Genomic DNA, 20750 nt, shown 5'->3' with positions numbered 1-20750 from the left:
TGTTCAAGGCTCCTTTCAAGGTTCTCTTTTTTTTTTTTTTTTCCTCTCATGGTAACTAGCCCTCTCTGGTTGTTGTAAAGGTGCAGAGGTTTCATTTTGTATGTTTTTGGAGAAATGCTGAGCAAGTGAAATTTATGGAAGAAATGCACCATATCACAGCATGTTGTCTTCCTTTTACTCTTGCAGCTCATTACCTAAAGTTAAGAAAATATTGATTCTTTGACACTTTAACAGATTTTTAAATCAAAATATTCAATAACTTTCTCACTTTTTGCAGTATTTCACATCTTATGTTCTGATGCGTATAGAAAGGACCAAAAATATAAATAGAAGAATTGGTCCTGTACTAGATCCTGTCATTTCTTGATTTCTTTTTATAGGCTGCTATCACTCATTTATTTTGTGCCTTTTTCTTTTAGGAAGAAGTTATGCAGGTAGTTTTTCAAACTTCTTTTCATCTTTAGCTCTTCTAAAGTGTCCCCAGCCTAGAAGTCCTAGGCTGGGTAGAGTTCCTCATGGTCGAGTTACTGTGTTGTGTTTTGCAGAGTGCTGGTATTCAGTGAGAATGAATGTGTGTGGCTGTTCTGTCCAGGAGCAATTTTGAAAGTTACCGAACTGAATACCAGTCCACAGGAAAGATGCATCCCTATTTGTCAAATAAATAGTGGATGTTTTAGTGGGTGATGAACAGTGGGCCAACTGAAGAGCTCCTCTCTGATTTATTTTTTTAAATATTTCCTGGGTGTTAAGCTTCATCTTGGGCTCATAAGTTACTCTCATTTACCTTCAGTAAAACAGATTTCTAATAAACTAAGAGTTTCTTCTAGGAAAATCCTTACCTCTGTTGAACTCTTTCCTTTCCAAATTCACAAATGAAGCCAATGGTTTCACGTGGCTGAGAGGCAGTAAATCCATCCTATTTCAAACCAAGGGAAGAAGAGGAGATCAGCTTTTAGGCTGAATGGGCTGCCTGTCTTTGAGCCATGTTCTGTGATCGTGGCAGCTTCAGAGCATCACCTGTTGTGAGCGTGTGGTCATCGTCAGCGTGACGACATAGCAAGGGGGAAAGGGAGTCTGGGAAACGGATGCTTATCATTTCGGATTTCGTAGTTTAAACTCGATACCATATATGGAATGGATGTGTTTTAGCTGTTCTGCTAAAATAGTTACCTTTAAAGCCCTTCTGCTGCATCTGGAGTTTTCATTGGAGCCTGTTTTAGATAGGGGTCTGTGCTGTGCTATTCAGTGTGATCGGTTTTTAAATGGTTAACCGATGGATTAGTAGTTACATTATGGTTTTTGCTGGTTTTGCAATAGCAGAGTTCACACAAGCTTGTTTATGCAGGCTTTGAAAAATGTCTGCCACTAGCCTCAGCTCTGAGAACGGTAGAAAGCCCAGTAGGATTTTCAGTTTGGTATGAGCCTCTAGATTAGCTAAAATTTAGTCACTTTATTGAGGCCTATGTAAGAAAGAAGTTGAAATGGGAACAGATTATCAAATTATTAGAGCAGGCTGCATTCATCAGATCCACATGTATGATTCTGAGCACTGGAAAAACGTGTGTCCCTTTGGATTGATGAGAGACGTGAAAAGGTCACCTAAAGGTTAGTTAAGCTTTATTTATTAAGCTTGTGCATTGGCATGTAAGGTGCTTCCCAAGAAGGTGGCTTAGAATACTTGCCGTCTCAGTGGGCGTGGGCTTTTACATCAGCAACCAAATGCATTCGTTCATCTTCTGGAGTTTCTGTCACTTGATAAAATCCCAGGCATTGAGACGCTGAAGCAAAGATCCCGCCCCAAAAGCCCTGGCTACGTTGAAACAAGAAGGCTCTTTATACGTGTATGTTTTACGTTTTGTAAGGCGGGACATTGAGTAACACCTGCTGTTTCTCAGATTGAGATGAGGAAAGAAGAAGGGCTATTTCTACAGGTCTGTTAGAAATATTAAGTGATAGGAGGGAATCTTAAGGCAAGTAGATACGAAGGAACACCAAAAACATGATTTAGAGTGGGCTGAGGTAGAATACATGAAAACAAGTAGTGTTTAGGGCAGATGATGCTGATTTTAAATGGTAAACTCTATTGGTCTTCAATGCAGACTGCACATGTCATGAACAGGCAGGCAGTTTAGTAGCATTAACGTGAATTTTGAAAAACTTCTTTGTCAGTTCCAGTTCTGTAAATGGCAGTTCCTTGTTGCAAAAGAATGTTTTATTGTAAATTAGGAAAACTTAGTTATTTTGTTTCTACTTATCAGACTTTGAATATTGGTGGCTACAGGTTCGTTTTTAATGATTGTGGTTGTTTTTTTTTGTAGAAATTAGTGAAATAACTGGCATTTTCAGTTCAGCTATACATAGTTTTTTAATGTTGTCTGTCTCTTGTAACAAGAGGGCGCAATCTGTTCTGTGGCTTAGGTTTTTTTGAGAGCTAACTAGGGGTACAGTTGTGTCTTGGGTTTGTTGTTCTTGAACGGTGTTTTAATAAAAATGAATTGCATATTTCTAGTTTGTGGAAGAACTGTAAATCAGACAGCTTTGTCTTATAGACAGAAGATATCTAATGTCGATTGACTGCTTAAGAGAGAAACTTACTATTTACCTAAAGTGGTTAAATTTACGTGAACCTTGATGACCGGCGTTTGATCGTGATTGCCTGCTTTTGCATTTTCTGTTAGTTTTAGCACAAGGAAATTGAAACCCTAGGATTAACGATCTCTAACACTGGAGAGTAGTCCCATAAAGCATTAATTCTGATTTATTACTTTATCTGCATGTTTCAACTACTAGCCATAATTTTAAGAGTTGACTAGTTCCTTTGGGTGCTTGGCTTGAGATCCTCTGGGGCCTGACTTACCAGAGAGAAGCTGCCCGGGGAATATCAGGCCCGTCTTACTGCTGGTGCAGCACCTATCATGACTAAAGTCAGCTTCTGAAATCAAAAATTAATACTGACATCAGTTCCAGTGTGTGTGCGTGCCAGCACATCAAGAATATGCCCCACAGTTCTATATGTGAATGTCAGATGTCGGTACCATACTTTGTGGCTGGAAGTCACTTCCTTTGTCTCCAGTGACACACCGTAAAGTTAGCATCGTGTCCATCTTTGTGTTACATCTCTAGCAGTGTTTGCAAAATGAGCTGGTATTTTGAAAGAGGCTTATTACAGCCCAGCTCCTCTAGCTGCTAGTTTCATTTTGAACACGAGCCAGCAGTGTGCCCAGGTGGCCAAGAAGGCCAACGGCATCCTGGCTTGTGTCAGGAGTAGTGTGGGCAGCAGAACCAGGGAGGTGATCGTCCCCCCCTGTACTCTGCCCTGGTGAGGCTGCACCTCGAGTACTGTGTTCAGTTTTGGGCCCCTCACTACAAGAAGGACATCGAGGCCCAGGAGCATGTCCAGAGAAGGGCTATGAAGCTGATGAAGGGCCTGGAACAGAAGTCTTATGAGGAGTGGCTGGGGGCACTGGGGTTGTTTAGTCTGGAGAAGAGGAGGCTCAGGGCAGACCTTGTTGCTCTCTACAGCCACCTGAAAGGAAGGTGTGGGGGGCTGGGGATTGGCCTCTTCTTGCAGATAACCAGTGATAGGAGTAGAGGGAATGGCCAGGGGAGGTTTAGGTTGGAAATTAGGAGAAATCTTATCTCAGAAAGAGCAGTCAGGCATTGGAATGGGTTGACCAGGGAGGTGGTGGAGTTGCCGTCCCTGGGGGTGTTTAAGGCAAGGTTGGACGTGGTGCTTAGCGATGTGATTCTTTAGTGGGTGATGGTGGTGGTAGGGGGATGGTTGGACCAGATTATCTTGGAGGTCTTTGCCAACCTTAATGATTCTATGATTATCCGATAATTGCTTAATATATATTGGAATAAAGCTGTCTTTTTAGATAACCCAGCCTCATTTTAGTCAACTTGATGTTGTAGTTGGAGCTAAAAAGATGATGATCTGTTGGAGATTAAGAGATCATAGTGACTTACGATTTCTTGAGCTGAATTTTTTTGACTGAAGAAACTGTCTTTAGAAATTCGGTTCAAGCCTACCAGAGGGGGTATATGTCCTTAATTATGGCTGCATTGTTATTTATGGTGATTATATGATGTTCTTATGTGCTGACTCTGAAGTACTTCTCTGAAATGCTTCTTTTCTTTCTCTAGCTTTGAAGTGCCAAGAAGGTTTAGAGTACTGAGATCCCACTGAAAAGTTTTGTGAAAATACCCACGTTCCTGTATGTTTTCTTCCTCTTTTACCTGTTCTCTAGAAAGTGAAACAGTAATGGCAGGATTATACCGTAGTGTAGGTGTAAAAATATTTGGCTGATACTGCTGGGTTCTGGGAAAGCAGTGTTGAAAGGTGCTTCGTAAAGTAAGCCCAAACCAGACCTCTTGCTGGTATGAAGCCAGGGATGTGGTGGTGTTCTCAAGTGCCACGCAAGTAACAGTCCTTCGCTTTGCTTGCTCCTTGGGCTGATTATTTTGAGTAGTTTTGAAGGTGACATTCTTTAAACGTGGAATTCAAAGGGGCTCTGTGCCGAATTTGAAATACAAAGTCCTTTACAGTATTAACTTAGTTTTATCACAGAATATTAGGGATTGGAAGGGACCTTGAAAGATCATCTAGTCCAATCCCCGTGCCAGAACACCTCAATCAGGTCACACAGGAACGCGTCCAGGAGGGTCTTGAAAGTCTCCAGAGAAGAAGACTCCACAACCCCCTGGGCAGCCTGGTCCAGTGCTTTGTCACCCTCACCGTAAAAAAGTTTTGTCTCACATTTAAGCAGAACCCCCTATATTCCAGCTTGCACCCATTGCCCCTTGTCCTATCATTGGATGTCATTGAGAAGAGCCTGGCTCCATCCTCCTGACACTCGTCCTGATATGATACCTGCTGTCTTATCGGTACTCCCAAAAACTTTTTAAAGTAGAAATGATAGAGTAGTAGTCAGACACTGGCATTCAGTGTAATAAAGAACATGGCAGTGTAAAGTGAGAGGTAGGATTTAGCAAAGACAGCAATATATTTTAGTGTGGTTCTAATGCAGCACAGTACACTTTAATTATGGAATACCAATAGTTTAAATATAGGTGATCTATTTCCATTTTGTAACTTCGAACTTTCAGCCTAACCTACAGGCCTGCATTAACCCTAAGGAAGCCCGGGTCCCTCTATGTATTAAGACCCATTTGAGACTTGCCCAGATGGAATTGTTATAGAAATAATTAGGAAGATACAGAAGAGAAAATAATTTCTAATTTCTAACGCAGAAGAGAAAACTGGGTTAGTAGTTCATTTGCACTGTAATGTTGCTTAGGAGCCCCAGTCACAATGCTCGACTCCTCGGTATTGTAGGCACTGCAGATGCAATGCAAGGATGCTTGCTGCCCCACAAAAGTGTTCATTGTTCAGAGTATGACTGGACAACTCAAGTTCAAGGATGTAATTTCGTAGCATCTTTCTCTTACACTTTTCATAAAGATACTACTCCTAGTAGTTTGGCACACATGAGAGCTGAAGCCGCGATGGGCTGCGTTCGTATGCAGCAGGAGAAGGAAAGAATGGTGCTGGGACAGCTAGAAGAGGAAGCTTTTCCATCGTGTGGAGCCTGGGTCAGGAACAGGCTATTAGTGAACAGTCCAGGCTATTCTGGAAAAAGTACTTTTGTCCGTAACCGGCAGCTTGGTTCTTGTTGGTGTAGAAATACCTTTTTTCTTTTTTTTAAAGAAAAAAAAGTCATTTCAATGTAGTGTAGAAAAGATCAGTTTAGATTTGATATTAGAAATATAATCCCAGTCCTATATATCATTGCCAATTTTATAAGAATTGCTGGTGTTATTTTGGATGTTAGTGCTTGCAAAGTTGTCTTTGTATACCCCTGAGCTGAGGTAAACCCAATCATGGTATTAATGTATAAATACTGATGTAGTTGAGTACAAAGATCTGTGAATGTGGCTGTTACGGAGTGAGCAACCAGGAATGTAACTGGATCTGCAGAGCTGTGAGATCGCTGCAGTCTTTGGCAGAGCTTCAGGAAAGCTCCATCATTTCTCTGGATGGATGTGAAAGATCGCGGTATGGTGAGTTGCACTGATGTTTAGTGCACTGTCCTCATGTCCCACACAGCTAGCAGCTTGCAATGCTTCTTGGAGTTTTTGATCGGGAATTATTGCTAGTCGTAATTATATTGGGAATTAGGATGACATGTTGAATCCATGTATTCCTAAGGAGTCTTTCCAAATAAGATGCTTATCAACTACTGCTGTCCAAAGCAGCTCAAAAAATAATCCAAGAATAGTGCAGTGACCAGTGACCCTCTCGCTTTGCCTACAGATCTCATTAGGGTAAAGTGGAGCATCTAAATTTTGCAACATGAGCACTCTATGAAGTCTTCCTGAAATATGTGTGGTGGTGGTGGTTTTTTTGTTTGTTTGTTTGTTTTTCCCCGTTTATTTAAATTTAAAACTTGTTGGATATATTTGGTACCATGTGGTGGTGATGTAACCATCACAGGTCACTTTCATTCACAAGTTAATAAGACAGTTTTTTACTCTGCTGGTAGTGATAAGGTGTCCAGCTGTGCATCCTCTGTAGCCATGCCTGAGTGGGAAATTCTGTCCGTGTACAGAAACATCGTATGTTCTGACTTGGAAATTCATTGAAACCCATTTTGAAAGATTGGCAATGGCACAGTTGCTTAAACAAGTTGCATGTGGATTTTCACTATTTTCATGCTTACCGTATCCACAACACAAATATATACATTATTAAACATGAAAAAAAAATCAAAACCTAAGGTTTGATGCTGAACGTGTGCCTTTGCGTAGGATATCGTGAGGCTGAAGGCTAAGCTTGCCAGAAGGCAGTTTGAAAGTTTCTGGAGTATTTGTGTGGCTGCTTCAGTGGTAAGTAGCATCGTCCTTCCTTTTGGTATGCCTTCAAAGGGGAGGACTGCTGTTATCAGGGTAAGTGGGAAGGAAAAAGAACCCATCTGTTGGCATGCAATATACCTGCCTGTATGTAGCCCTCAGCTCTATGTAGTGGATAGTCGCTGTTGTACATGGTGGGGTTTTTCTACCAGTCATGCAAACGTTGCAATAGGAATAATATTTGCTGCATATTGGTGCAGCAAAATGGGCCTGGTGTAGTCTTAGTGGAGAATAATGAAATACCCCGAAGCACTCCTGTGTACAAGCGTGAGCTTCTCCACAAGCTATCTTTGCATCAGGCCTTATGGCAGCAAGGAGTCCTTAAACTGGCTAGGTGAACAGAAACTGAAAGTTGAGTTCTGCAGAGGGGAGTCATCGTGTGCGAATACCTTTTGCTGTGTGTCATAAGTTCTTCTGTTTGTAGTAAAAATGTGCATCCCTGGTTCAGGTCACTGCTTTTCTGCTTTTGTAACCTTCAGCTCTTTCTCACAATGAAACAATACTCTATTTTTAGGAGTGTTGTATCTCGTTTGGACTGAATTAGAGGTCTTGCTGCTTAAAGCCCTGAGCCATAGCCTGCTGTCCTACCTTTAATGTTTGTGTGTTGGCACGCGAGGTGAAATACCTTTAGCCAATATTATGCAGATCCCCTGAGATGTGCAACTAGTGATCTGTATTCCTAAAAGCTACTCTTCCCCCCTTCTCCCATGAATATAATTCTTTGTATTCTTATGTTAACATTGCATTTCACTGCCCTAACGATTATTGGATTGGAGGCTAGGAGATAATGTTACAGAACATTTACATATCAAAAAGAAATTAACAACAGTTGCTTTTGAGAGCAATGTCACCTGTAGCTCTCCAGACCCACGAACATCCTTCATACAATAGGGCACTTTCCTGAGTTTGTAGATGGCCTGATCTGGATTTTTGGAGCATTAAGGCGGTGTGTGATCTTACTGAATATGGTGGTAGGTTACCACTGGCATGAGAAAGACAGTGGGAAAAATTAGGGGAAGAGAAACGAAAATGAGGTTGGGATGTGAAGTTAGAAAGGACAGAAATTTGTCTCATTTCTGAGGGATACTGAAGGCACCAGTAGCCTTGAGCAGGTAATTTCTAATTGAGATAGCGTCCACGTTTTCATTTTAAAACGTTGCTGAAAATAGAGGGAGTTACGCCTGAACTTGAGACAGATTCTGAAATGTAGTTGTGCTCCCATTAGCGTATGAGTCAGGTATCCTCCTTGTTTATTCTGGCAAGCTGTCCTTAAAGCACAGTGTGTTATGTTGAGTAATTCCATGAGCTTGTGTTTTGAGATGACGTGGACCAGTGGTGGGACAGCATTATTGCTACTTAGTTGGAATACCTGCTTGCTTAATTGTTCTACGTATCTCTTCTTGTCTAGGAAACATTGGTGACTGGTTTTAAGTGTCAGTGTGGGAACAGATGTTTTGGTTTGAATTGTAGTTGACTGTCTTTTTTTCTCCTCAAACAAAATCCCTGTGTTGCATTAGTTGAAGTTACTTTCAAAAGGGAGCTGAAAAGTGTTTTAGGAAATCTTTCAGTCCCTCCCTGGCTCTCAGATAGTAATGACTTCGGTATGGCTGAGCCTCATACCTGCTTTTTGTTTTTAATAACGAGGTAGACGGACTCCTGGTGGCAGAGATGCTACATCCTCTTGTAGCAGTCTGTTCTGGTGGTTAACAGTGCAAACATCCATAACATTTTTCCAGTGTTTAATCTGAGTGGCCCTTGCTGTAGCCTCAGCTCTTGTTAATTAAGCTGTTGATACGCTGTTTCTCATGCTGAGTTTTTTCTTTAGTGATTTCTTCAGCTACCTTTTCAGTGAGTTGACCAAATTACTTCTAAGGTTCTATCCGATAATCTGTACAGTTAACTGTACTGTCATAGTAATGGTTTAAGTTATTCTGTAGATTTTTTAATATTTTAAGTTTATTATAAAATGTCAAAAATTGTAAAATTGTTTTTTCTTTGACTTCACAAACAGGTTGAATCGTTTATTTTGGACCAAGAAGATCTTGATAACCCAGTACTTAAAACCACATCGGAGTTGTTCTTATCGAGTGCTGCAGAAGGTGCAGACCTGAGAACTGTGGATCCAGAAACACAAGCAAGACTAGAAGCCTTACTGGAGGCAGCAGGTATTTTGTGCAGTATTTTTTTTCTGAAACCAACTTGCACACCGATCTGGCAACCTGTAAATTTTGACCCTCGTAAAGTATTCACAAGTCTGGAAGCTTACTGTGATGATGAGGAGCTGAGAATAACAATAAGCCCATAATTCTTACAGGTGTTGAGGGTTGCTTAGTTCACCGTTTCTGTGAGCATAAGGTTGGAAAAGTTTGTTTGAATTAAGTGGTATTTCATTGATCAGAGAATATTACATATTACCAGAGGGAGGGTTACAGAGGAAAGGATGGAAGGAAGTAGACCTGCTAAAGTTATGTTTTTCTTTATGCTGCTTTCGTCAATATATAATTATTAATTTACTACTTCAGAAATTCCTGCCTATGGCAGGGGGGTTGGAACTAGATGATCTTTAAGGTCCCTTCCAACCGAAGCCATTCTTTGATTCTATTCTATGAAATTTACAGGTGAAATACTGGTTTCTATTTTGACTTCCATAAAAATCTTTTTCTATTCTGTAGTTTTGAGATATAGCTGTTGGAAAATGCATGTTTAATGTTCACGTTACAGAACCAGACTAGATAAACACAGTGCCACCACATTAGTTACTTTTACGGTGAAATGGCTTGACTAATCAAGTCTTTCTAAATTTTGTGGCTCAGATACTTGCAATGAAATAGGAAATCAAGTCTTTTTCAAATTTCCAATGAAAAAACACCCTGCTTTGAAAAAAATACTGTTTGATCATTGAGTGCATACTCAGACTAGTAGTCTTGTGCTGAAGTTGGAGTTTTCAGGCATTAGCTTTGAATACCCTTAAGAGGTAGATAAAATAGCATTTATTTGTAGGTGTTTAGATGTTAAGCTATCTACAGTCTTAAAAGGAGAATTTCAATCTGAGGATGCAAAGTTTGAGAAGTGGGCCTGCATGAACCTAATGAGGTTCCACAAGGCCAAGTGCAAGGTGCTGCACCTGGGTCAGAGCAACCCCAGCAATGAGGACAGACCGGGAGAAGAACTCATTGAGAGCAGCCCTGCAGAGGAAGACCTGGGGGTTCTGGTGGGTGAAAAACTCGACATGAGCCAGCAGTGTGTGCTTGCAGCCCAGAAGGCCAACTGCACCCTGGGCTGCATCAACAGAGGAGCGGCCAGCAGGTGGAGGGAGGTGATGGTCCCCCTCTGCTCTGCCCTCATGAGGCCACACTTGCAGTCCTGCATCCAGGTCTGGCGCCCCCAGCACAAGAAGGAAGTGGGTCTGTTAGAGGGAGTGCAGAGGAGGACCACAATGTTAATCAAAGGGCTGGAGCACCTCTCCTACAAAGAAAGACCGAGAGAGCTGGGAACATTCAGCCTGAAGAAGAGGAGGCTAAGGGGTGACCTTATTGCAACTTTTCAATACTAAAGAGGACTTATAAAAAAGACGGAAAGCAACTTTTTCCTTGGTCAGATAACGTTAGGACAAGGCTAATGGTTTTAAACCAAAAGAGAGGAGATTTAGATTAGTTACTAGGAGGAAGTTCTTCATTCAGGATGTGGCGAGGCACTGGAACAGGTTGCCCTGAGAACCTGTGGATGCCCCAACCCTGGAGGTGTTCAAGATGGGGTTGGATGAGGCCCTGGGCAACCTGATCTAGTGGGTGGCATCCCTGCCCATGGCAGGTGGATTGGAACAAGATGATCTTTAAGGCCCCTCCCAACCTGAGACATTCTATGAAAGGGGGCAGGGGACTTATTTTGGTCTCTTTGCATTTTGATTTTTTTTAAAAAAAAAGTGTAGCTTTTGTCAGCAGAAAATTGCAGCACCTTAATTAATGATGGATCTCTGAACTTAATCCAACTGAATGTAGTTCTTGTGGACCAAACTTTGCTTTGCAGGAAAGATAGAATATATCTGGGATTCTCTGAAAACCCAAATATGAATAATTGGATCTGTTGCAGTTCTCAGGTACCTAATGACTGATGTGTCCAAAAGCCTATTGCTAGACTTAGAAATTGTCAGTGAAGATGTCTGATGGCTAGTGTTATGAGGGTAGCTGGTCTCTGATGGTTTCCATCTAGGTTTGCAGTGTTCGAAATGAGTTCACAGTATATAATAAATCTAGGATGTACCATTGCTTCTTATAATGTCTGTGAGAATGCTTTCTTCAGGTTTCTAAATAGCAGTTTGCAACTTGTCCTCTGGATTAACTAATTTGTTTTTAATCTGAGATTCCTGTGCTTTGATTTCCTCCTGTGCTTGGAGTAGAGATGTAGAAAATGGACAGAACAGAATCCGGAAAGAAGAACAAGCCTGTTGGAGGGCTTTTGTTTGTTGGCTCCATCTCCTGTAAAAAGATGGGATGAAATTAATGCCTCTTGATTAATTTTTGCGGTTGAAAGATTGAAAACACTTGGGAGAAAGTTTCCTAGTTAAGGCGTACTTGTCTTTCCCACTGTGAGTTCAAATACTAGAAATATCATTGGTTTAAAAAAATACTTAGTAAAAATATCCAGAGGAAACACTGAGAACCTGGTAGCTTATTGATAAGACTTAAGTTGAAGGTGACTGAAAAATAAGCTTGTGTTTCTGGGAGGTGTTCTAAATAGCTTCATTGGGGGGGGGGGTCACACTCATCTGACTGGCTTGACTGAAAACACCCTTTCTAGCCTTAAATGAGCTGTTCAGGTTTCCATCATGGCAACAAAATGACCTAATGCTGTGATTTCTGTATTGTTTTGCAGTTTGGCAATAAAGGTGATTTCTCCTGTTAGTCATGTTTTAGTCACACTTCATTCCCCAACATTAAGTATAGCTTGCAAAAAGTAGATGGCAGCACTGCTGCTAGAACAAGTAGTTAAGCTACAGCTTGTCTGATGTGGTTTCCAGGGCAGCTCGGCTTTCTTTGTTGTGATTTACCCCCTCCTGCAGGAGGCTTGATCTTAACTTGCAACCTGCAGTACAGTCAGCCGTGTGTTTCATGTCTCAGATTTCGTAGTATTTCTCACATGCAGGGTTCAGGCTGTGTCCTTAGCATTTAATGACTTGCAAAACTAGTTCTGCTTACTGTTCCCAAATCCCTTAATGCTCAGATCTCACGTGAGCATGTTGGTTATTCATTCTGGAAAGTTAGTTCTAGCAACTGCAGCCAGATGAAATACTCTTTTTCAAATTACATATGCAGAAATTTTCTTCAACCATTCTGTCTTTTTTTTTTTTTAATTTTTTAGCAGCTGTTTTGATTTGTGAGCCCTGTAGACCTGCATGTGAAGGTGTAGTGATGTGAGCTGAGTTGAACTGCTTACGAGTATTTCTGTACATCATAATTACCCATCACGATGTAGTGCTGGATTTTTTTTTTCACAGTTTAGTTTTTATTCTATTCCTGTTTTCAGGATGACTTAAAATATTTTGTGTTCTCAGATGCTGAGTGGGGACAGTCTTAGAATTTGTAGTGTTACGGCCGTGCCCTGCTCCACTTTAACAGAGCAGTAAATACACATACATACACACTAAATATGCATACACACACACATGCAAACATTGGCTAGATTCGCTACATTTGCTAGGCCCTCTGAAAACCTGGCTAATTAGCTTTATTTATGACAGCCAGGCTTCTGTAGTCTGTTTAAGCAAAGCACAATCACCTTGTTAATGAAAAGCTATCTTTAAACAATTTCAAGTGATTGTATTTTTTGAGAAATAAACCCAACAAACTAGCTTTAAATTCTGAAGTCTGAGACACTGTACTGTTCTGAAGCAGAAGTATGAAGGTCATAAATGAGTTGTGTTGATCTTCAGCAAAAGAACTGAATCCTGTTGTTTGGGAAGCTATCCTAAACAAGCCAAGTCTTTTGCTGGTCTCAAGCGAAGTCTCGTCAGTTTTGACTCCTAGTAGTAAAAAAGGGATTTATAACTAAATTAATCTATGGAAAGAGAAAGTGAAAGGGAACACTGCTGTTTTGAGACATTTAATTTTTTCAGACTGTAATTAAATTGATTCTTAGTCTTCATCTTATTTTAGTCATCATCTTATTTTGATGCTGGATTCATGTTCTGCACTAGAAACATTCAGGTCCGCTGTTAATTAGGGTAATGTTGGTTTCCTAAAATAATATTCCAGCTCTAAAGAACCGTGGTTCCTTTTGTGGATCTTCAGTAAGGCTACCTATTAAATTTATTTTTTTTAGAGACAATAGTTGGCTGTTGGAAGATGAGCGCTTTGCTGCTGTGAATATAACACTTATATACATATATATATTTTATATTACATTATATACATTATATACATATATTATATACAGTGTGGGTATAACACTTGTGTATATGAGTCCTTTACCCTCTCTTATCCATCCTGGTACATCAGAAGGGACCAGAGCTCTTGCTGCTCTTGGCAGATTCTTCAGCGGGTCCCTCAGCACATGTTCTTACAAGGACAAACTCCGCTCCAAAGAGCTGGGGAAGATTTGGCAGGTTAAAGCTGTTTCATGTTCTGGCCCCTCCTTTTATAGGCATCAGGAAGGGAAAATGATTTACTTAACATAGTGCAGGGCTCTTTAGGGGAGTACAGGTGTCTTTTAAAGAGGAAAGAGAGGTATTGGTTGAAGCACGTGGTCAAATAAAAGTCTTGGATGCTTGTTTGGTGCTTTCAGCACCTGAAACATGGAATACCACAAAGTTGTAAAATGTCAATGTTAATCACTGCAGTTAAAACACCCTTTTCATAGCGTTCCAGCGTGGTTTTGCTGAGTTTTTTGGGAAGCGATATAGGACACTGCTGAATTGTTTTATAACTTGAGGAAATAGCTTGGGTACCTGCGTACTTAACGGCAGATCTTTTGAGCATGGTTCCGATCAGTTGGAATTTTGAAGCACTTTGACAATGAAGCATCAAAAAACAGATGTAGAAGAAAGCGGTGAAGAATTTTTTTCTTGTAGTGTTAAGAACACTTTTTATTCCTGTTGAATATGTATATAGGGAGGAGCTGTATTAGCACACAATGTATTGTGTTAAAGGAAACAGAAAACGAACTGCCCCTTGCCAGCTCAGCGTCTACCTGACATAAGCACCCCTTGGCAGTAACCATGTGGGCAGCACTAGGAATAAGTCTTCAGTCTTAGCTGCAGGTACGTTGGTACTTCTGACATAGGAATTGTGAATACAAGTTTGCTTAGGGCCTGTCATAGACTTGGGTAGTAAGATGGCTTGCACGATTTCATGAGTGACTTCTTCAAAAATCCTACTATTAGTCATGAAGAGACTTGTGAGGAAGATTAGGGTATTTTGGAGAGGAACCTTCTTCAGCCAAGGGTTAATGAAACAGATGTGAGTAGTCCATTATTATGTTCAGAGAGCAAGTTGTATTTCAACAGAAAAGGCTGTATATAAGACTAAAAGGTGGCTGGAGACCATCAAATAAATGAAGTTTGGTGTGTTTGAGACTTTAGGAGATCAAATGTAGTGTAACTCTGTTTGAATAAATGGTCAAAGGGAAGTGATTTTATTTTTTTAAACAAGTGTCTGTTACTGCAACAAGCATGTCTTTAAAAGAGGCAGTGGGCACAAACCGGAGTGCAAGTGGTTCTGTGTGAGTATCAGGTAGCAGGCTGCCGTGCTGGAGACCGAGGAGGTTGTATGTTCTGGAACTGGGGCTTTCCAGTTCCAGAACTTTAGTTCTGGAACTAATCGCCTACTTAGTGGAAATAGAGAACACAGGTCAAAGTAAGAATGGGCCCAGATCAAATCTGCCCACTTTAGGATAAACTGAGAGGGTAGAGTTAGATTCAACAACTGTAAAATTAAGTGCTTTCCAGTGTGTCTCTTTATATAGCTCTGTATTTACCCACTCGACATGCTTTTTGTGATGTGAGCAAAACCATTCATTATTCACTAATGGCACTTTTTACAGCAAAGCTGATGTAAAATAAATAAAAATCACCCAACATTAGAGAGCTCGAATGTAACAAAATAGATTTGTGATCCAGCACTACCGGGCAGTGTGTACGTGGTCTAAATGAACAATTCGAAAGTTTCATGGCTTGCTTTCATCCTGCATCAGAGACACCCTTTGGAAAGTGTTGGAGACTGGGCTAGGTAAATATTTTGATCATATTTATGATAAAAAGATTCATAATTTGGATCTGGTATTTCTTTTCTTAGAGTTGATGAGTAACTTACTTCTGGTTTTTAAATATAGGTGAGCATCTCATGCATTAGAAACTTAACCTCTAAAGGGTTATCCAAGTTTCACTTCAAATTTTAGAATTTGGGGGCTGCAGAAAACATGGATGATTGTTTATCAGTTTAATGACTGCACATCTGTACTTGTGGTATGTAATGAATACACTTCTAGATTTGTGTCAGTATTATTGATTTTAAAAAAGAAAAACTGGGCCTTTATTAGAGGAATCTAAGAAGGGATTGCTGAGATTGGAGCAAAGATGAGGCTTTATTGTTAAATTACAGCAGTAACAAATGTAACAAATTTAAAGTGTGTTTAGGCTTCTTCAACATGGCAAAAGTCTTTCTTTAGTCCAAGCAACCGTTTTGTTCTTTATTTTTAAAGAAAGACAGACTTTTCACCCTGATTTGCTTTGGTCTGAAATACTTGTTTAAATCATTGTGGTATACGTATCAAACAAGGGAAACAGTTTTCATCAAGATGGCCTCAATGGGCTTCATTCCCTGAGTTCCTTTAGAAATCAGGGCTGTGCTACTATTAAAATCACTAGTGCTTTGTAACTGGAATACTTCTGCCCTTTGAGATATTGACATATTACAGTGACTTGCTCATTTTCTTTCTTCACCATCTAAAGATTCAGAATGGGAAGGAATATATGGTATGTGAAACTTACAGATGTGTTGTGCTTTTGATTAAGTTGTATAAACTGAGTTTTGTGCATGTAATTATTAATATTAAATTTTGCTAAGGTTTTGCATGATTGAAATATTTTTCTAATCTATTAGTCATTTAGATTAGAAAAAGTCCGGTCTACTCCTGTGCTTAGAAAAATTAACTTCCATATTTGGAAAGGGTTTTGAACTGTATCGACTTCATGTTTTTGGATTCTTTTTCAGTTGGATTTTGCTGTGAAGAACAGTTTAATTTTAACACTTAAATTGATGCTTCTAGGCGTCAGACAGCTACGTTATCATATTTGATCTGAAAGTTATGTTTTGGGAATTCTTTTCTTTGACAAATATGATTCCAAGATTTTAACTTTTCCTTGCGGGATGTGGTGGTGGGAAGAGAAAAAATGATCAGTTAAAACCTTTGACTTCTGAAGTTAGAGAACACTGGCCAGGGTACTGTTCAGTCTTTTTAGTTAACTGCTGTGCATAAGTGGTCACTGTTAATCAACTAGTGTTTTATGACTACTGTATACAACTTGCACAATTCTTTTTTTATATGTTTTTATTTGAGGTCATAGGTGCGTTTTTTATTAACTTCTCCTTCCTGTTTTACTTCTGTCTTGTTTTTTATGCAAGTTGGATCCATCTGCGAGGCGAAATCCATTTCACTCTCCTGTTCTAATACGGGGATATTTCTGGTTAAAAGCTTTTTTCCAGTTGGTATTATTTTGAGGGCGTCTTGTTATATTAGTGCTTCAAGCAGCCCCAGCCAAAGGTTGAAAGTGGGGACAGTTCAGGCAGGAGAAAAGAGCTGGTGCTTTATTGACAGTCCTTAACACGGGATTGAAACGGAGTTCAGCCAGTACTGAGTGGGAATCCTAGACTAGGATGCGCATGCTTCCTTCACTAATGAAAGTGGAAATACCGTGTTCAGGCTTCACAGGGGCGTAAAGAAGCTTACGCTGGGGCTTTGTGGTGCAGCAGCTGGCTCGGAGCGAGGTGTGCAGTACCGCGGCCTGCGCTGGGGAGCTGGTGCCCTGCACAGGGTTAGGGGGGGCTCTTGTGGGCCAGGTACTAAGACTCTGTTGGCAATATATTGAAGCAATATATGAAAACATAAAAAAAAAAACTCTATTTTGGTCATCTTGAGTTTTATGCTTGTTATATAAATAAAGATAGTTATGTAAATGTTATGTGAATAAAGGTAGTGCACAGCAATACCACATGCAAGATAGTTATGTGGCTATGTGATATTAACCATGTACAGAAAGAAAAAGAACACTAGCTCAAACCACAGGTTACTTGAAGCTGAAATGCTGGTAAATGTTACTGCTGCCCCAAGTATCTTACAACAGAATGTGTCTTAGTTGTGTGTGGTGTATTTCTGCTGTGTTCTGCTACGTTTATGTGCCTGTTTACATGTGTTGATAGTGATAGGACAAGGCGGAACAGTTTTAAATTAAGACAGGGGAGATTTAGGTTGGAAATCAGGAGAAAGTTTTTTCACTCGGAGGGTGGTGAGGCACTGGAACAGGTTGCCCGGAGAGGTTGTGGATGCCCCATCCCTGGAGGCATTCAAGGCCAGGCTGGATGCGGCTCTGGGCAGCCTGCTCTAGTGGTTGGCAACCCTGCCCAGAGCAGGGGGGGGTTGAAGCTAGATGATCTTTAATGTCCTTTTCAATCCAGGCCGTTCTATGATTCTGTGGTATGATTCTTTTTGTGATGCCTGTGTAAGAGATGAGCGCAGATGGTAACGGTGTGAAATGAAGCAGGTACTGTGCTTGCAAGTTGGGGTTCATCGAAACATAGCTCTTCTCCCCAAGTGCATCAGCACAGGGGGAAAGGAGTGAGAAGGTGGAAAAGCCTGTCTCTTGCTTGTATCTCCTGCAAGAAGACGTGTTTATAAGTAACTCGGTTACACAGGCAGGATAGAGGTCTGTGGTTATGCTTGTTTTCTGTGCAGAAATAGGATCTGAATCTCCCCAGTAAGATTTCAGTTTTATTTGACTTTCTGGAACTTAATGATGAGCTGTGATTGCAGTAATTAGTGCCAGCCACTTAACTCTACACAAGACAGACTGGTAAGTCAGGCTCGTGGTAGCCTGTATGGGAAGCCACCCATTCTGGGGCTGAATGGCAGTAGGCTGTGAGATGTAACAAGTACATTTGAATCAAGGCTGCCTGATACCTTTCTAAGAGTTGCTTAAACCTTCTCGTCTCTGTACTGTGACAAGTGGCTCAGGAGACTAGCGAAGAATAAACTGACCTCTTCTTGGTGTACTTACAATAACACATTGTTCTATCAGTTTTATAGCTGTACTGAATATTGTGGTATTGTGGTGAAACAGATATAGCTGATCCTCTTTTCAATTGGTAAGTCACCTCTGACAAAATACTGCTATTTTATATTTAGGGAGTAATCACAGTACATACTAGTTTCTAGTAAAAATAAGATAAAATATGCATAGTGTAAATGATCAAATTCTGTTTATTTCTAGAAAGTTAGACTATTTTTTGCCAGACTAATGAAAAAATAAAAATACACGAAATATATTACCACTCGTTCTTGGTTCTTCTTGAGGGATCAAGAGGTCTTTTTTTTTTGCAATAGGACCTGAGCACTTTTCCTATATAGCACATTTCCTATAGCACATTTCCTATTATAAATTCTAAAGACTTTATTTTGAAAGTTTATTTAAAACAAGCTGTAATATGTTAAGCATCTTGCACACTTTTTTTTGTCAATACTGTTTTTAATAGGTAGCTTTTTATCCTAAACTTGCTGAAACATTCTTTAAATGCTTCTTTTAATAATATTTATGAATATGAAGTATTTAAATATTTGAAGATTAGACACATTCTGATAAACTTAATTAAAAATGCATTGCAGAAATTTATCCTTGTTTTATCCATCAGGAAAATACTTGCTGTGGAAACAAAGTACAGTGCAGTTCTGTAAAGGCTTTTTTCCACCGTGTAAAAAAGCATTATCTCTACACCACCACTGTTAACTTCTTGTTTAGCCATTACCTTTTACTCATGTTTTGCACAGCTTCTTAAAACTTAATAATAGGGCTGAAAGAAATCTCAAATCTAGGTTTATCTCCTTCTCTTCCTTTTCCCCAGGCAGCCTCAGCCATGTCTGTGCCGTTCCTGACAGGTGGCTTTAAGAACTGGTTAGACAAACCATTTCCAGCACTGGAAGCTCCCGGCGTGCTGAGCCAATTGCAGCCCTTAAGACTGAGGACTGATACTTAGAAAAAACTTCTTTGTGCTAAAATATGTAACTTGGGTGTCAAGGAAACACTAAACTGCTTTGGAAGGACTTCATGAGGAAGAGAAGGAAGTTGTCCTAGTAAAGCATTTGATCTTTTTTTTTTTTTGGTGCAGTTGCTTTAGCTTCTGGCTTTGTGCACCATATCTGAGTTCAGTTCATTTTCATTCCAGCTAGACTTTTCTGTTCTTGTTCTCTGGAGTCTCTGTATGCGATCTGTGTTCTTCAGGGCTTGTCGCCCCAGTTTAGTAACATTACTGAAGTTGAGCTCTAGTGATTCATAGAGAGTAGGAGTATTACTTCATCTGTCCTGCAAGATGTGCTTTTGTTTATCTATCACATTTTGTTGACTGTCTCTTTGCAGGGGAAAATGTTGATTTACAGGTTGAATTTGACCTTGAATAAGTCTACCAATACTCTTCAGAAAACTTACCTGAACAAGCTATTCTGTATTTGTGCAGCTGATTATTTTTGTATGTCTATATGTATTTGTTGATATTTCTGTTTGAATATGTCCTTTGAGAAGAAAGCCTTGACTCGGAATCATTATAAAGGCTAAAGTTCTATCGTTGCTTTCAAAGAATTGTACGGCTTTCGAGTAACAGAGGAAGGACACAGCTAGAGAGAACAGACTAACCAGCCTGGCCTGACTTCTAGTTGGTTTCGTCTGGCTTTGCCAGAACAAGCAAGCACCATGTTTTAGAAGCCTTTACAGGGAAAGGAGTAGGTGGGAATGAAAAGAGGAAAAATGTCCTTGTGGCCATGCTTTTGGCTAATAGCCTTCTCTTACAGTGAGCATATCGAGTGCCTGATCTGCCTAGGCTGTAGATAGAATACAAGGAAGAACAACTTCATTTTAGTTTCTTGTACAGATAAGAACAAAGGTCTGGAGGGGAATGATGGAAGAAGTTTGCTTTACTAAAATCTTAATCTGCTAAATCTTTCTATCATTTGAAACAACTTCATCTGTAAGTGATCCATGTGATTAATGCTTATTACAACTTCTCTCAACACTGTGCTCCAAACAAACGTAGTAAAGCTTGCTCTTTGTGATGCTGTGTGTTTGATTCTGTGACCTCTGATGGACAAAAACCTCCATCTGATGAAGCAGAACTGTCTGAATTTGTTAGATATAGACTTAGGTGAAAGAGCATCTCTTGACAGCCTTATGTTGCCTTCCTCTTTGTTTTTTGATTGATGTATTTTTTTTGAATTTTAAGAGGATATCCCAAGGAATTAAAAACATGATGGGATGAATCTCCTGGACTTTTCTTGTAGAGGTTTTTTTTCTAAGGCATTCAGGGTAGGTGGGTGTGTGCTTTCTTAAAGTTGGGTCACGGTAAAGTAAATCTAATGGCCTTTCTGAAGGAGTAGGATCTGGATTTTGGTGGTTTTCTACTCTAATGTACTGTGGTATTCGTAGAGATACTATTTTCAGAATGCTCTTTTATTTAATGACAGTACACCCCCCACCCCGTTGCTGAACTGTGTAGTGAACCAGAGCTATTTTCTGATGAAAGTTACGGTCCATTTGGACTCAGTTTCTCACTGAATGCTGCAAATTTGGGGTTCAAGTAGGATAT

General features: G+C 40.0%; 1 protein-coding gene across 16 annotated transcripts in view; it reads left to right on the top strand.

The window, feature by feature from the left end:
* ANKHD1 (ankyrin repeat and KH domain containing 1) overlaps nt 1-20750 on the top strand; it is a 119789-nt gene that overhangs the window by 6071 nt on the left and 92968 nt on the right. For 15 of the 16 annotated variants that reach the window (XM_080554869.1, XM_080554871.1, XM_080554879.1 and 12 more), the window contains exon 2: nt 8924-9077. In XM_080554869.1, coding sequence (XP_080410995.1) covers nt 8924-9077 — 154 coding nt within the window. Of the gene's footprint in view, nt 1-6024; nt 6064-8923; nt 9078-20750 lie in introns of those variants that run through there. The other variant, XM_080554867.1, reaches the window with a different exon arrangement.

This window comes from Anser brachyrhynchus (genome assembly GCF_964034855.1).
Source record: "Anser brachyrhynchus genome assembly, chromosome: 14".
In the NCBI taxonomy this organism is placed as follows: domain Eukaryota; kingdom Metazoa; phylum Chordata; class Aves; order Anseriformes; family Anatidae; genus Anser; species Anser brachyrhynchus.
The sequence above is the reverse complement of the archived record's forward strand: the minus strand, read 5'-3'. Positions and strand labels throughout refer to the sequence as shown.